The sequence below is a fragment of the Macaca thibetana genome, chromosome 19, assembly GCF_024542745.1.
Source record: "Macaca thibetana thibetana isolate TM-01 chromosome 19, ASM2454274v1, whole genome shotgun sequence".
NCBI classification, from domain to species: Eukaryota; Metazoa; Chordata; class Mammalia; order Primates; family Cercopithecidae; genus Macaca; species Macaca thibetana.
Window position 1 is genome coordinate 11126441 of NC_065596.1, and position 16896 is coordinate 11143336.

General features: G+C 48.2%; 3 protein-coding genes across 23 annotated transcripts in view; 1 reads left to right on the forward strand and 2 right to left on the reverse strand.

Annotated features, from left to right (window-relative positions):
* C19H19orf53 (chromosome 19 C19orf53 homolog) overlaps positions 1–16896 on the reverse strand; it is a 542027-nt gene that overhangs the window by 400187 nt on the left and 124944 nt on the right. Inside the window, exon 1 of one of the 16 annotated variants that reach the window (XM_050770983.1) lies at positions 9232–9236. The exons of the other annotated variants lie outside the window; for them this stretch is intronic. The gene's annotated coding sequence lies outside the window, so the exon portion shown is untranslated. Of the gene's footprint in view, positions 1–9231; positions 9237–16896 lie in introns of those variants that run through there. 16 annotated transcript variants of the gene reach the window in all.
* Positions 1–16896, reverse strand: part of YJU2B (YJU2 splicing factor homolog B) — a 595535-nt gene that overhangs the window by 384503 nt on the left and 194136 nt on the right. The window lies entirely within an intron of this gene.
* CACNA1A (calcium voltage-gated channel subunit alpha1 A) overlaps positions 1–16896 on the forward strand; it is a 307593-nt gene that overhangs the window by 124583 nt on the left and 166114 nt on the right. For all 6 annotated transcript variants that reach the window (XM_050769983.1, XM_050769982.1, XM_050769981.1 and 3 more), the window contains exons 4-5: positions 8262–8353; positions 14804–14956. In XM_050769983.1, the coding sequence (XP_050625940.1) occupies positions 8262–8353; positions 14804–14956 (245 nt within the window). The remainder of the gene's footprint in view (positions 1–8261; positions 8354–14803; positions 14957–16896) is intronic.

The following is a 16896-nucleotide window of genomic DNA, read 5'->3' on the forward strand; positions in this document are numbered from 1 at the left end:
CTTTTTTTTTTTTTTCTGAGACTAAGTTTCACTCTTACTGTCCAGGCTGGAGTGCAATGGCGTGATCTCAGCTCACCGCAACCTCTGCCTCCCAGGTTCAAGCTTTTCTCCTGCCTCAGCCTCCAAGTAGCTGGGATTACAGGCGTGAGCCACCACGCCCGGCCCTGAACACTTTTAACACTGAAGTGGTTCCCTTCCAGGTGGTAAAGAGCAGGTGCCTTTACTGATAGAAATGTCACCACTCCGGCCGGGCGCGGTGGCTCAAGCCTGTAATCCCTGCACTTTGGGAGGCCGAGACGGGCGGATCACGAGGTCAGGAGATCGAGACCATCCTGGCTAACACGGTGAAACCCCGTCTCTACTAAAAATTACAGAAAGCTAGCGGGGCGCGGTGGTGGGCGCCTGTAGTCCCAGCTACTCGGGAGGCTGAGGCAGGAAAATGGCGTAAACCCAGGAGGCGGAGCTTGCAGTGAGCTGAGATCCGGCCACTGCACTCCAGCCTGGGTGACAGAGCGAGAATCCGTCTCAAAAAAAAAAAAAAAAAAAGAAATGTCACCACTCCCCTCACACCCCCAGCCCCATGTCACTGACACATCCTTTCCCCTTGCTCTTTGGCGACTTTCTCCTAAGTACTCATCACCCTAACATCTGTCGTACAGGTACACCTCAGAGACACTGCTGGTTTGGTTCCAGGTCTCCATAATAAGGCGAATATTGTAATAAAGTGAGTCATGTGCCTTTTCTTGGTTTCCCAGTGCGCATAAAAGTTATGCTTACACTATAGTCTATTAAGTGCATGACAGTGTTATGTCTAAAAAAAAAAAAGTACATACCTTAATTTTAAAATGCATCAGCGCTGGGCACAGCAGCTCACGCTTGCAATCCCAACACTTTGGGAGGCCAAGGCAGGAGGACTGCTTGAGCCCAGGGGTTTGAAACCAAGCAACAAAGTGAGACCCCGTTTCTACACAAAAAGTTATTTTTAAAAATAGCTGCTTATGGTGGCACATGCCTGTGAGTCCAGCTACATGAGAGGCTGAGGTGGGAGGCTCGCTTGAGCCCGAGAGATTGAGGCTGCAGCGAGCTATGATCACACCACTGCACTCTTCTTGCCTGGGAGACAGAGTGAGACCGTATCTCTCAACAAAAATTACAAAATAAAAAGGCTGGGCACAGTGGCTCACGCCTGTAATCCCAACAGTTTGTGAGGCCAAGGTGGGTGGATCACTTGAGGTCAAGAGTTCAAAACCATCCCAGCCAACTTGGTGAAACCCCGTCTCTATTAAAAATACAAAAAATAGCCGGGTGTGGTAGCGCACACCTGTAAGCTCAGCTACCGGGGAGGCTGAGGCATGAGAATTGCTTGAACCTGGGAGGTGGAGGGAGGGTGCAGTGAGCCGAAATTGCACCACTGCACTCCAGCCTGGGTGACAGAGTGAGACTGTCTCAAAAAAAAAAAATTAAAAATAAAAATAAATAAATAAAAATGTTTTATTACTTAAAAAAAAAAGTTGACAATCATCTGAGCCTTCAGCGAGTCCTCGTCTTACTGGTGAAGGGTCACTGGCTCAATGTCGATGGGTGCTGACTGATCGGGGTGGTGGTTGCTGAAGACTGGGGTGGCTGTGACATCAAGGAAATTTTCTGCATCCATCGACTCTTCCTTTTACGAAAGATTTCTCTAGTATGAGATGCTCATTGACAGCATTTTACCCACAGTAGAACTTCTTTTCAAAATTGGGGTCGGTCCTCTCAAACCCTGCCACTGCTTTGCCAACTAAGTTTATGTCATATTCTAAATCCCATGTTGTCATTTTAACGGTGTTCACAGAATTTTCACCAGGAGTAGTCTCCATCTCAAGAAATTACTTTCTTTGCTCTTCCGTAACAAGTAACTCCTCATGCATTGAAGTGTGATCATGAGGGCTGCAGCAATTCGGTCACATCTTCAGGCTCCACTTCTAATTCTAGTTCTCTTGCTATTCCATCACATCTGCAGTGACTTCGTCCAGTTAAGTCTTGAACTCCTCAAAGTCATCCATGAGGATTGGAGTTGACTTCCTCAAAATTCCTATTAACGTTGATATTGTGACCTGTTCCCATGAATCACAGATGTTCTTTTTGTTGTTGTTCATTGTGGATTTTTTTTTTTTTAGTTGAGTTGAGGTCTCACCATGTTGCCCAGACTGGTCTTGAACTCCTGGCCTCAAGTGATCCTCCTGCCTTGGTCTCCCTAAGTTCTAGGATTACAGGCATGAGCCACTGGAACCAGCCACAAATGTTCCTAATGGTATCTAGAATGGTGAATCCTTTCCAGAAAGTTTTCAATTTCCCTTGCCCAGGTGCATCAAAGGAATTTGTCTATGGCAGCTATAGCCTTATGAAATGTATCCCTTAAATAATAAGACTTGAAATACGGCCAGGCGCGGTGGCTCAAGCCTGTAATCCCAGCACTTTGGGAGGCCGAGATGGGTGGATCACGAGGTCAGGAGATCGAGACCATCCTGGCTAACACGGTGAAACCCCGTCTCTACTAAGAAATACAAAAAACTAGCCGGGCGAGGTGGCGGGCGCCTGTAGTCCCAGCTACTCGGGAGGCTGAGGCCGGAGAATGGCGTGAACCCGGGAGGCGGAGCTTGCAGTGAGCTGAGATCCGGCCACTGCACTCCAGCCTGGGCTACAGAGCGAGACTCCGTCTCAGAAAAAAAAAAAGACTTGAAAAACAAAATTACTTCTTGATTCATGGGCTACAGAATGAATGTTGTGGCTGGGCATGGTGGCTCACACCTGTAATCCCAGCACTTTGAGAGGCTGAGGCAGGTGGGTCACTTGAGGTCAGGAGTTCAAGACCAGCCTGGTCAACATGGTGAAACCCCATCGCTACTAAAAATACAAAAATTAGCTGGGCTGGGTGGTGTGTGACTTTAATCCCAGCTACTTGGGAGGCTGAAGCAGGAGAATTGCTTGAACCCCCTAGAAGACGGAGGTTGCAGTGAGCCAAGATCACACCATTGCGGCGACAGAGTGAGACTCTGCCTCAAAAAAAAAAAAAAAAAAAAAGAATGTTGTGTTAGAAGACATAAAAACAACATTCATCTTCTTGTACACGTCCATCAGAGGTCCTGGATAACCAGTGCAGTAATATTTGTCAGCAGTAATATTTTTGAAAGAAATCTTTTTTCTGGCTGGGTACAGTGGCTTGCACCTGGAATCCCACCACCTTGGCAGGCCGATGCAGGTGGATCACCTGAGGTCAGGAGTTCAAGACCAGCCTGGCCAACATGGTGAATCCCCAAGTCTACTAAAAATACAAAAAAAAATTATCGAGGCATGGTAGCAGGTGCCTGTAATCCCAGCTACCCCGGAGGCTGAGGCAGGAGAATCGCTTGAACCTGGGAGGCGGAGGTTGCAGTGAGCCAAGGTCGTGCCATTGCACTCCAGCCTGGGCAACAAGAGTGCAACTTCGTCCAAAATATATATATTGTATTATATATGTATATTTTCTGAGTAGATCTCAACAGTGGACTTAAAATATCAGTCATCCATGCTATAAACAGACGGGCTGTCATTCAGTCTTCATTGTTCCATTTATAGAGCACAGGCAAAGTAGATTTAGCATAATTCTTAAGACCCTAGGACTTTTGGAATGGTAAATGAGCATTGGGTTCAACTTAAAGTCACCAGGAGCACTAGCCGCTAACAAGAGAGTCAGCCTGTCCTTTGAAGCTTTGAAGCCAGGCATTGACTTCTCTTCTCTAGCTATGAAAGTCCTAGATGGCATCTTTTTCCAATAGGGCATTTTGTCTACATTAAAAATCCGTTGTTTAGTGTCACCAGCTTCATTAATAATCTCAGCTAGATCTTCTGGATAACTTACTGCAACTTCTCCATCAGCACTTGCCACTTCACCTTGCACTTTTAGATTATGGGGACAGCTTCTTTCCTTAAACCTCATGAACCAAGACCTTCTAGCTTCAGATTTTTCTTCTGAAGCTTCCCCACCTCTCTCAGTCTTCACAGAATTGAAGAGAGTTAGGGGCTTGCTGTGGATTAGGCTTTGGCTTAAGGGAATGTTGTGGCTGGTTTGATCTTCTACCTAGACCATTAAAACTTTCTCCATGTCAGCAACAAGCCTGTCTCACTTTCTTATCATTGACGTGTTTACTGGAGTAGCCCTTTTAATTTCCTTCAGTAACTTTTCCTTTGCATTCACAACTTGGCTCACCTCTAGCTTATGGCCTTTTTTTTTTTTTTTTTTTTTTTGAGACAGGGTCTCACTCTGTTGCCCAGGCTGGAGTGCAGTGGTGCGATCACCGCTCACTGCAGCCTCAACTTCCTAGGACCAAGTGATCCTCCCACCTTAGCCTCCTAAATAACTGAGACCACAGGTGTGTACCACTACACCCAGCTAATTTTTTAATTTTCTGTAGAGATGAAGTCTCCCTATTTTGCCCAGGCTGGTCTCAAACTCCTAGGCTCAAGCCGTCCTCTCACCTCAGCCTCCCAAAGTGCTGGGATTACAGGCATGAGCCACCATCCCTGGCCCTGTCTCGGCTTTTGACATGCCTTCCTCACTGTGTTTAATCATTTCTAGCTTTTAATTTAAAGTGAGAGGCATGAGACTCTTCCTTTCACTTGAGCACTTAAAGGCCATTGTAAGGTTATACACTGACCTAATTTCAATATTGTTATGTCTCAGGGAATAGGAAGGCCCAAGGAAAGCAGGAGAGATGGGGGAATAACCAGTTGGCAAAACAGTCAGAACACACCCAACATTTATCGATCAAGTTTGCCATCTTCTATGGATGTGGTTCGTGGCACCCCCAAACAATTCCAGTAGTCACATCAAAGATCACTGATCACAGATCACCATAACAGATGTAATAATTATGTAAAAGTTTGAAATACTGTAAGAATTACCAGAGTGTGACGCAGAGACGCGAGTGAGCACACACTGTTAGGGAAAAAAATGCCCTGATAGACTTCCTTGATGCAGGGTTGCCACAAATCTTCAATTTGTAAGAAACACAATATCTGCAAATTGCAGTAAAGCAAAGTACCGTGAAATGAAGTCTGCCTCGGCCGGTGTGGTGGCTCACACCCATAATCCCAGCACTTTGGGAGGCCAAGGCAAGAGGATCCCTTGAGCCCAGGAGTTGGAGGCCAGCCTGGGCAACACAGGGAGACTCCATCTCTAAAACAAAACAAAACAAAACAAAGCCTGCTTGTATTTATTGGGTTTACTCTCAGTCTCCCCCCACACAGAGACAGGGCCTGGCTTGTTATTAGTGCTCAGTTAATGTTTGTGAAGTGAAAAAGTAAGGACTTAGCCACTGCCTGTTCTTTGCTGTGAACACCTGACAGCTTTTATCTGCCAGCACAGAAGAAAACAAGGTGCAAGAAGAGAATAATGATCTCTAAGTCAGAATTTGAGGAACCCAAGTTAGTATCAGAAAGCTGGTAGGAGAAGAGAAAAATAAAGTAAATCAAATTAAAAGTTGAATGGGCCAGGTGCAGTAGCTCATACCTATAATCCCAGCACTTTGGGAGGCCAAAGTGAGAGGATCACTTGAGGCCAGGAGTTCAAGACCAGCCTGGGCAATATAGCAAGACCCCATCTCTACAAAAAATTTTTTAAATTTTCTGAATGTGTTGTTGTACACTTGTAGTCCCAGCTGCTTAGGAGGCAGAGGTGGGAGGATCGCTTGAGCCCAGGAGATTGAGGCTGCAAGTGAGCTGTTACTGCACCACTGTACTCAAGCCTGGGTGACAATAAGTCCCTGTCTCTAAAAATAAAAATAAATAAATTCATTTTTTGTAAAGTTGTATGTCATGGCCCCTGCCTACTCTGGCTTCATGGCTTGCTGCTTGAACCTCACCATCCAAATCCCAGTGGTGACACCATGTCATTTCTTGAATTTTCCAAGCCTCCTTCAGTCCCAAGCTCTCTGTCATGGCCGCTGTCTCAGCCTGGAAAGTTCTTTCCCCACTGGCCAGATTTCTCCTCATCTCTGGGAACTTGACTTGAAGTAGGGGGTATCCCCAGGCCCCGGACTAGTTAACACAACCTGCTGTGTGCCCCTCAAAGCCATTGTCTTCTTAGCTGAGAAGGCATCACACCTGCAACAGATTCATTCATTGTGTGCATGTTTTTCTTAAGTGCTTCTCTTCTGCATCAGCTCCGTGGGGCAGGGATAGTCTCGTGTGTCACTCTACCCAGCATATAGGATGTGCTCAGACGCCCACTTGTGGATGGTGGAAAAGTAGGTCAGTCCAACCTAATATGCCCATCTCTCCTCTAGGAGTAATCTTGAGGAAAAAAAAAAGTTGAGCACAGGCTTCGTGTTAGTTTAGGATGACCCAGAATAGACCCTGAAACAAGAATTTAGGGCAATCCTTGTACAAGTAGTTCATCTGAGAGGTGACCCCAGAAAGGGTTGGAGAGGAAGAGGGGAGGTGGGGCAAAGAAGGATGAGTTGTCCTGTGGGCATTTGAGCTCAGTCCCACTGGGAGCCCATGTGGAACTTACATCTTAAGTGATCTAGAATGAGGGGTAGGGAGCTGGGGTATTGATCCACCAACTCCCAGCAATCTTTGGTTGAGGGCTGCTCCCTTAAAGTTCATTCCCTGGGCCTGCCTCAGCTTTGGAGAAAGCCCTGAGGCAAGAGGTACAGATACCAGTTGGCCACAGACTGAAGTGTTAACACCCAAGCCCCTGTATAAAACTGAAAAATCAAGCCAGGTGTGGTGGTTCCCGCCTGTAATCCCAGATACTCAGTAGGCTAAGACAGGAGGATTGCTTGAGCCCAGGAGTTCAAGGCTGTATCGAGCTATGATTGCACCACTGCATTCCAGCCTGGGCATCAGAGCAAGACCCCATGTCTAAAATAAAAATAAACTGAAAAATCCCCAAGTTATTTGCCAACCTTCCATTAACCACAGACCCTCTGGTATTCGGCATTTCTTGTCCATTATATGAAGTTCTGATGACAATCTCTTTTATTGTATTGTGCCTTGACCATGCACTGTACATCACTTAGCTCTGAAATGGACATGTTCAGGAAACAGGGCCAGGAGGGACCCTGTATTTCAACAGCAATACTTTTACAAATGAGGTCTTATGACAGGGTCTTGCCCGGAGGGTTTCTACAGAAGCCTCATCCCACCTACCACTATCATCCTTACTAACTTGCATTTACAAAAGGGACTCTTTTTGACCAGAGGCTTGGGGTCTGTAGCTGCCTTCTAGCCGACTGATGCCGGCTGGTCCACACAGGCAAGATCACACCCATTTTTTTGTTTTCTTATTTATTCCTGAGTAGCTTAGCACAGCATACCACCTGTGTGCCTGGCATTGTGCTGACCACTTTTTATCAACTTACTGAATCCTCACAGCCCTTAGAGGTATTGATACTATTGTTATCGAGGTTATACAAAAGGGGGAAACTGAGGCACAGAGCAGGGACGTTCTTTGCCCAAGGTCACCCAACTGGAAAGTGGCAGAGCTGGGATTTGAACCCATGCAGGCTGGGCTCTTAACACTGAACTGCTTTCCTGCCATTTGTTAAAGAGGTACAAACCAGGCCAGACACACGCCTGTAATCCCAGCACTTTGGGAGGCTGAGGCGGGTGGATCACCTGAGGTCAGGAGTTCACGACCAGCCTGGCCAACATGGTGAAACCCCGTTTCTACAAAAATGCAAAAAAAAGCACCCAGGCATGATGGCAGGTGCCTAGTAATCCCAGCTACACGGGAGGCTGAGGCAGGAGAATCCCTTGAACCCGGGGGCAGAGGTTGCAGTGAGCTGAGATCGCGCCATTGCACTCCAGCCTGGGCAACAGAGCGAGACTCTGTCTCAAAAAAATAAATAAATAAAATAAAATAAAGAGTCACAAACCCCGAAAGGTCTGTCATTCCCCCAGGGCCCCAGGCCACCCCACAACCTATTGTCATTGTATGTTGTGAAATATACTGAATGTCACCCTAACCATGAGCCATCGGGAAGTTTCCATTTCTCTCACTGCAACATTTGTGGAACGTGAACCATCTGTTGGGGGTCTTTGTAAATCACCTTTTATCCCATGAGGCAGGTACTGTTAAGACCATTTTACAGGTGACAAAACTGAGGCCAGTGGTGTCGAGTCACCTGCCTGTGGTCACCCAGCCAATATAAGACGACTTGGAATCCCAAGCACCCCCGCCCTGCTGTCTGACCCCCGAAACCCACCCTCTGTTCTCCATTCTGGCTTCTTTCTTTCAGCATCTTGGCGACAGTTGGGACGGAGTTTGACCTACGGACGCTGAGGGCAGTTCGAGTGCTGCGGCCGCTCAAGCTGGTGTCTGGAATCCCAAGTGCGTGAGTTTCCGACCCTGACAAGGGGTTTGCTCAGGGGCCCCAGGAGCCCTCAGTTTCCCCTGTGTAGAGCATCTCAGGAGGCCACATCCCACCACCAGCCTGTGTGAGGGCAGTCTCCTCTTTGGGACTCCCTGTAGGGGACCCCGAGGAACGTGACTGTAGCTCCCCATGAGCTCCTGAAAGCAAGCTAGGAGCCACGCCCATTTATTGAGCACCTGCTGTCTATCAAGAGCCATGCTAAGCACCACATGTGATCTCATTCAATGCTCACAGCCCTATGAAGTCGATAGGACTGATGTCTCTATTTTATGGAGGGGGAAACTGAGGCTCAGAGTGGTGGAAAAATTGGAGCAGGGTTTTGTGGCTCAGAAGTGGCAGAACTAGGAGCAAGTGTGACTCCAAGCCTGGGCAATGACCATTCCCATTTGCTGAGTGCCTGCTGTATACAGGGCACTGCAGGAGGACTTTACATGCATTACCTTATTTCATCCTCACAGTCATCCAGTGAACACCCATTTTACAGATGAGAAGGTTGAGGCTCAAGGAGGTTAAATTACTCACCTGAATTCTTACAGTGGACACTAACGAGCCCTAAAATTCATACCCATTCCTTGCTGCTTTCTCATGCTCCACAGATGCATCTCCTCCCCCTTTAGGGGTGGCTGCCATATGCAGGGTCAAGATTAAGTATAGGTTGAGCCGAAAAAAATGTAAAAAGCAAAAATAAAACAGGGCTGTCCTTTTTCTGTCTTCTTGTCTTGGTTAATAATAATAATTTAGCCGGGCATGGTGGCTCACGCCTGTAATCCCAGCACTTTGGGAGGATCACTTGAGGCCACAAGTTCAAGACCAGCCTGGGGAACATTGTGAGACGCCCCCCCCATATCTACAATTTTTTTTTTTTTAAATAAGCCAGGTTGGCTGGGCGCAGTGGCTCACACCTGAAATCCCAGCGCTTTGGGAGACTGAAGTGGTCAGATAGCTTGAGCTCAGGAGTTTAAGAGCAGCCTGGGCAACATGGCAAAACCTCGTCTCTACAGGAAAAAAAAAAAAAAAGCAGGCATGGTGGTGCACACCCATAGTCCCAGCTACTTAAAAGGCTGAGGCAACAGGATCACTTGAGCCCAGGAGGTCAAGGCTGCAGTGAGCTGTGACAGCACCACTGCACTCCAGCCTGGGCAACAGAGTGAGACCTTGTCTCACAAAACCATACAACAAAAAGTTTAAAAACAAACAAACAATGTATAGGCTGGGTGCAGTGGCTCACGCCTGTAATCCTAACACTTTGGGAGGCCAAGGCGGGTGAGCGGATCACCTGAAGTCAGGAGTTCAAGACCTGCCTGGTCAAAATGGCGAAACCCCATCTTTACTAAAAATACAAAAATTAGCCGGGTGTGGTGGTGGGCACCTATAATCCCAGCTACTTGGGAGGCTGAGGCAGAAGAACCATTTGAACCCGGAGGGTGGAGGTTGCAGTGAGCTGAGGTCATGCCACTGCACTCCAGCCTGGGTGAAAGAGTGAAACTCCATCTCAAAAAAAAAAAAAAAAAAAAAAAAATGAAACACACTTACTATGTGCCAGACATTATTCTAAGTATTTCCATTTTTTTAAAGTCATGTATCCTCCCAACAAACTTGTGAGGTAGTTTCTCTTATTATCACCATTTTACATTTTATTGGCTTCGTTCTTCAGGCTCATTGCTACCCAGGTTTGAAGCGTAAGATTTCCCAGAGGATCCCCAGCAGGGTCTTTTCGTAGAAAGAAGACACTTCTATCCAAGGTCTCTGCAAGATCTCGGCAGATGCCTGCATCATATTAAATGAAGGGCCATCCCAAATCTAATAGTCCAAAGAGCCAGGTGCAGTGGCTCACACCTGTAATCCCAGCACTTTGGGAGGCCAAGGTGGGACGATTGCCTGAGGCCAGGAGTTCAAGACCAGCCTGGGCAACAAAGCAAGACGCTGTCTCTAAAAAAAATACAAAAACTAGCCAGGTGTGGTGGTGTGTACCAGTAACCTCAGCTATAGGACGGAGACTGAGATGGGAGGATCGCTTGAGCCTGGGAGTTTGAAGCTGCAGTGAGCTGTGACGGTGCCACCGCACTCAGCCTGGGCAACAAAGTGAGAGATCCTGTCTCAAAAAATAAATAAATAAATAAATAAATATAAATATATATATATATGTATATATATTATAGTAGCAATAGTAACAAGAGTCTCTGTTTAATGACCACCTATGACTTACCAGGTACTTCACTGTGTATGAACTCTCTCATTTAATCCTGTGAGGGAGATACTATTCCAGTCCCCATTTACAGATGGAGAAGCTGAGGTTTGGAATTCACTAGTAAGTGGATGACTATATCAAGTTCCCTTGAAGCGGGTACGTAGGTGGGTGTTCAGACGCACCTGCTTTATTCGGGGACGGCTCTCGGGAGAAACAGCACAAGGCCAGCAGGGTGGGGCAGGGGAATGGATAGAGCAGGGATGCAATTTCAGCTGGAATGTGTGTGACACCAGAGTTGTCCTCCAAAGTGTGTGACAAGGATGCTGGCCTTTTGTACTTCTATGGTCAGTCACTGCGGATGGGAGGCAGAGACGCAGTAGCTCCCTGGTGAGATAGCTTTTGATCACCAAGGGCAATTCTACTAAGAAGAGGGGCAGCTGGGAGGCATTGGTAACCAACATCCATAGCAGCTGGAGGGCGGGTACATCAGAAAGAAAATGGGATCTTGGCCAGACACCAAGAGTATCCAGCACCTTAACCACTGCACCACACTGCGTCTGTTAGCACCCACATTGCATTTTTAAGCCCTTGGAGTGGCATGGCCCCTCAAGCTTTCCTGACAGTTTCCCTTTCTTACTGTGGTCTCCACCCATCAAGAGCCATGGGAAGTTTCTCCAATCAAGAAGCAAAGCTCCAATCTATATGTTTGAACCTTCATTTTGACCACAGACTTTCTTAATAGATAGCACAGTGGTTACAGACATAGGATGTTGACATCGTTCAGACCTGCATTAATAGCCTCAAAAAAAAAAAAATGGTAGTGGAGCCAGGCATGGTGAAGTGTGCCTGTAGTCACACCTACTCAGGAGGCTGAGGCAGGAGGCTCGCGTGTGCCCAGGAGGTCGAGGCTGCAGTGAGACGTGATCATCCCACTGTATTCCAACCTGGGTGATAGAGCAAGCCCATCTCAAAAAAAAAGCCAATGATGGGCAAAGAAATACTAACTAAGGCTCTTGCTCTGTCGGCAGGCTGGAGTGCAGTGGTGCAATCACAGCTCAGTACAGCCTCAGCCTCCCCAGGCTCAAGCAATCCTACCACCTCAGCCTCCCAAATAGCTGGGACTCCAGGCACACAGCACCATGCCCAGTTAATTTTTTTTGTATTTTGTAGAGACAGGGTTTCGCCATGCTGCTCAGGCTGGTCTCAAACTCCCGGGCTCAAGTGATCCAACTGCCTCAGCCTCCCAAAGTGCTGGGATTACAGGTGTGAGCCACCACTCCTGGCCGGCTATTATTATTATGAACATTCTCCGAGTCTTACAACAGTGGAACTTTTAGTGTAGGATGGGAATTTCAGTATTAACCCCTTCCTCTCCCAAAAGGATTTGAAGCCCAGAGTCATTCAACCACCATGAATGAACCATTTGTTAGATGAGAGGCTACTGGAGGCTGAGCTTGGTAGGATGAGAGCTTACATGGGGTGCCTGATTGATGACAATACCCCCAGATTCAGGTCTTCAGATGCCCACTTAGGTGTGTCTTCTGTTCCACTGTGTCCCTTCGGGGACTGTTCCCTGCCTTCTTTTTTTTTTTTTTTTTTTTGAGACAGAGTCTTGCACTGTCGCCCGGGCTGGAGTGCAGTGGCACCATCTTGGCTCAGTGCAAGCTCCGCCTCCCGGGTTCACGCCATTCTCCTGCCTTGGCCTCCCAAGTAGCCGGGACTACAGGCGCCCGCCACCACACCTGACTAATCTTTTTGTATTTTTAGTAGAGATGGGATTTCACTGTATTAGCCAGGATGGTCTTGATTTCCTGACCTCATGGTCCACCCGCCTCAGCCTCCCAAAGTGCTGGGATTGCAGGCATGAGCCACGGCCCCCGGCCCCCTGCCTCCTTATCACCACCATCTTTCTGAATTGGGTTGCTCAGAACAGAGAAAGCAACATCAGCACATGGGCGAACATGGGGCCTCGCATCAGATGGACCTGGGTTCAAATCCTAGTTCTGCTTTTTTTTTTTTTTTTTTTTTTGAAACGGAGTCTCGCTCTGTCGCCCAGGCTGGAGTGCAGTGGCACAATCTCCACTCACTGCAAGCTCCACCTCCCAGTTTCACACCATTCTCCTGCCTCAGCCTCCCATGTAGCTGGGACTACAGGCACCCGCCACTGGGCCCGGCTAATTTTTGTATTTTTTTAGTAGAGACGGGGTTTCGCCGTGTTAGCCAGGATGGTCTCGATCTCCTGACCTCGTGATACACCCATCTCGGCCTCCCAAAGTGCTGGGATTACAGGCGTGAGCCACCGCGCCTGGCCTTTTTTTTTTTTTTTTTTTTTTTTTTTTGAGACAGAGTCTTACTCTGTGACCCAGGCTGGAGTGCAGTGGCACAATCCTGGCTACTTCTACCTCTGCCTCCCAAGTTCAAGCGATTCTCCTACCTTAGCCTCCCAAATAGCTGGGATTACAGGCGCTGGCCACCGTGCCCAGATACTTTTTTGTATTTTTAGTAGAGATGGGGTTTCACCATGTTAGCCAGGCTGGTCTTGAACTCCTAAACTCAGGTGATCTGCTGGCCTCGGCTTCCCAAAGTACTGGGATTACAGGCGTGAGTCGCCACACCCTGCCTAGTTCTGCTATTTCTCATGCATTCTCTTGGGTGAATCATATCATCTCTGTCAGCCTTGCTTCCCACTTCTGTGGGAAATGGGAGTGACTTTATATACATGGCCACCTCAGGGGTTTGTCGCTAGAAGCCAGTGAAATAGTGTTGAGTCTGGTTCCTTGGGGTTGAAATTGAGACCACCAACCGCTTTCCCTACCCAGAGCAGCAACCAGCCTATATGGGCGCCCTTTTATGAATTAGGAAAAGACGCCCCCTGTTGGCAGCAAAAAAAAAAAAAAAAAAAGAAAATGGCTTCCTCTTCTGGGTGCAAGTTGCCCAACACCCAGGAATACGGCTCCGAAAGTAATGGATTCCCACCCCTTTCTTGCCCAAAAGATCGTCAAATGGAACAGCATGTCAATTACTTTTATTAAATACTTTAAAGTTGGCTGGGCTCGGTGGCTCGTGCCTGTAATCCCAGAACTTTGGGAGGCAGAGGCGGGAATATCGCTTGAGGTCAGGAGTTCGAGACCTGCCTGAATAACATAGTGAGACCTTGTCTCTATAAAATACATATATATGTTTCTTTGAGACAGCGTCTTGCTCTGCTGCCCAGGCTGGAGTGCAGTGGCACAGTCATAGCTCCCTGCAGCCTTAACCTCCTGGGCTCAAGTGATCCTCCTGCCTCAGTCCCCAGAGTAGCTAGGACTACAGGCATGCACCATCATGCCTGGCTAATTAAAATACATGAATAAATACTTTAAAGTTAAAAGTGCTTTTTAAAAAATAATAAGGCTGGGCGCGGTGGCTCACGCCTGTAATCCCAGCACTTTGGGAGACCGAGGCAGGCGGATCACAAGGTCAGGAGATCGAGACTATCCTGCTTAACATGGTGAAATCCTGTCTCCACTAAAAATATGAAAAATTAGCCAGGCGTGGTGGCAGGCATCTGTAGTCCCAGTTACTTGGGAGGCTGAGGCAGGAGAATGGCATGAACCTGGGAGCCGGAGCTTGCAGTGAGCCGAGATGGCATCACTGCACTCCAGCCTGGGCGACAGAACGAGACTCCGTCTCAAAAAAAATAAAAACATAAAAAGTGAAAAATAATAATAATAGGGGCCAGGTATGGTGGCTCACACCTATAATCCTAGCACTTTAGGAGGCGGAGGGGTTTGAGTGCTCGGAGGCCGGGGTTTCAGGCCAGCCTGGGCAACATAGCAAGACCCTATCTCTACAAACAAGTTGTAAAACTTAGCCAGGCATGGTGATGCACACCTGTAGTCCTAGCTATTCCGGGGACTGAGGCAGGAGGATCGCCTGAGCCCAGGAAGTTAAGGCTGCTGGGAGTCTGTGATTGGGCCACTGCACTCCAGCCTGGGCAGCAGAGCAAAACCCTGTCTCAAAGAAAGAAAAAAAAAAACCTAGGAAGGGTTGTTCCTGTGATAAGGACCAGCCTCCGTGTGGTGCTTCCTTTACCATTGCCCAATCCCCAGGCTCCTGTGTGCTTGAGGTTCCCTCGGGAACACACCTGCTTTGTTTGGGAGAGACCTTGGCGTCTTGGTGGCGGGGTTTGGGGGTGCTTGCTCGTGGGCTTATGGGACCTCTCTCTGTGTCCCCCCAGGTTTACAAGTCGTCCTGAAGTCGATCATGAAGGCGATGATCCCTTTGCTGCAGATCGGCCTCCTCCTATTTTTTGCAATCCTTATTTTTGCAATCATAGGGTTAGAATTTTATATGGGAAAATTTCATACCACCTGCTTTGAAGAGGGGACAGGTAGGTCCACAGAGCATGATGCGTCTTTCCAGTTTTCTCCTTCAGGGACAAGCTCTTGGGAGGGTTGGGCAGGGGTGTGGTTCTTTCTCCTGGCAGCTGGGAGGATCGTCTCCTTCAGAGAGCGCTGCAGGAGAGGCAGCAGGTTCAATAGCCTCTGAGATCTTCGCTGTTGAAAGGGTTGGGGTTCCATAGAAGGTGACCCAGCAGAGAAAGAGTTTATCTGGGAATGATCCCAGGAAGCACCATCAGGGGAATGAGGAAGTGAGACAGAGAAAGGAAGGGATCCGTGAAAGGGTGTGCTATCAAGTGGGTTATCAGTTACAACTGGGACTGGATCCCCCTAGGCACCTCCGTGAGACAGCAAAGAACACACAACTCAGCTGGGTGCCGTGGCTCACGCCTGTAATCCCAGCACTTTGGGAGGCCGAGGCAGGCAGATCATCTGAGGTCAGGAGTCAGAGACCATCCTGGCCAACATGGCGAAACCCCATCTCTACTAAAAATACAAAAATTAGCTGGGTATGGTGGCGGGCACCTGTAGTCCCAGTCACTCGGGAGGCTGAGGCAGGAGAATCGCTTGAAGCCGGGAGGCAGAGGTTGCAGTGAGCCAAGATCGCACTACTACACTCTGGCCTGGCGAAAGAGCGAGACTCCATCATAAATAAATAAATAAATAAATAAATAAATAAATAAATAAGTAAAGAACGCACACCTTAGAGCCGTCCCAGCCAAGGGGCAAGGGAGCTGGGGTATTTATACACCAGCTTCTTTCTGACATTGGTGAGGACTGCTCCTAGAGTGGGAATGAATGCCTGGCACATCTGACTGAGTGGAACAGGTATTCTGGGTGCTTTCAGACCTCAGCCAGTCCTGACTTCTAAAGCAAGCAAGAAGTGGGGAGAGTTGGGCCAGAAAAGGGTTATTGCCTGAATGCATTGTGAGTGGTACCTTACAGAAGGTGAGAGTACTAGATGAGTCCTCCTGGTCTCCCCCAACCCCCAGGATGTATCAGAGATATCCCAGTTGGGAGTCCTGGCACCAACCAGTCAGAACCTAGCACTCAGCAGCGTCCTGCCCCTCCCTGACTATGCCCACATTAACCCTTCAGTGGCTGGGTCCAGGGGTGGGGTGAGCAGGGGAAAAGCCAGGCAGCCCAGAGACACACTCCCAGGGCTCAGCTCTGAACCAGCAGTGTGGAAGCAGTGTGTCCACCACGATCCACACTCAGGAACCAAATAGCCCTTGGATATGTTTTCAGTTAAATCTTTGCCTGTCCAGACTCTAGCTGCTTGCTCTGTAAAGCTCCAGAATGAAATGGAACCAAGTAGGAAGGGATGCCTTCAGTATTTCAATATTTAGACCACTGGCCGTCTGGGTGCAGACAGACTGAATGGCAAGGCTGGTTCTGATGATTTGGGTCAAGGGAGCAGAGAATGGAAGGAGTGGATAGAATGAATTAAGAAGCCCCAAGGGGAACCCAGGTGGGCACAGAAAGAGGTTTCAGGCCCCTTATTTGGGAAAGGCAGCCACAGAAGATTCTGTCTGGGAGTCGATTTCCACCCACCTTCTCCATCCAGTGACCCCCAAGTGGATTCGCAGAGGCAGCCCCTGAGCCCTCCTTCCCCACTCCTCCCCAGGGGGAGGGAAAACCCACTGGGGAAGGTTTATTTGCAGTGGTTGGAGGTTTTGGTTTTTTTGTGGGGTTTTTTTTTTTTCCTCTTTTTCTCTTGTTCCTCCTGTCTCCTTCTCTCCTGGGCTTGTGAAGTTTGCTCAATATGGAATGTCCTAATTATTTCTTTCCCCGATGAAGAAGGTGTTAATTGAGGCAGAGCTATTTCTGCTCCTGGCCTCGTCACCCAGGCGGAAATGCAAGAGAGAAAGAGAGAGAGAGACACACACACACACACACAGAGAGAGAGAGAGAGAGAGAATGTGACTAC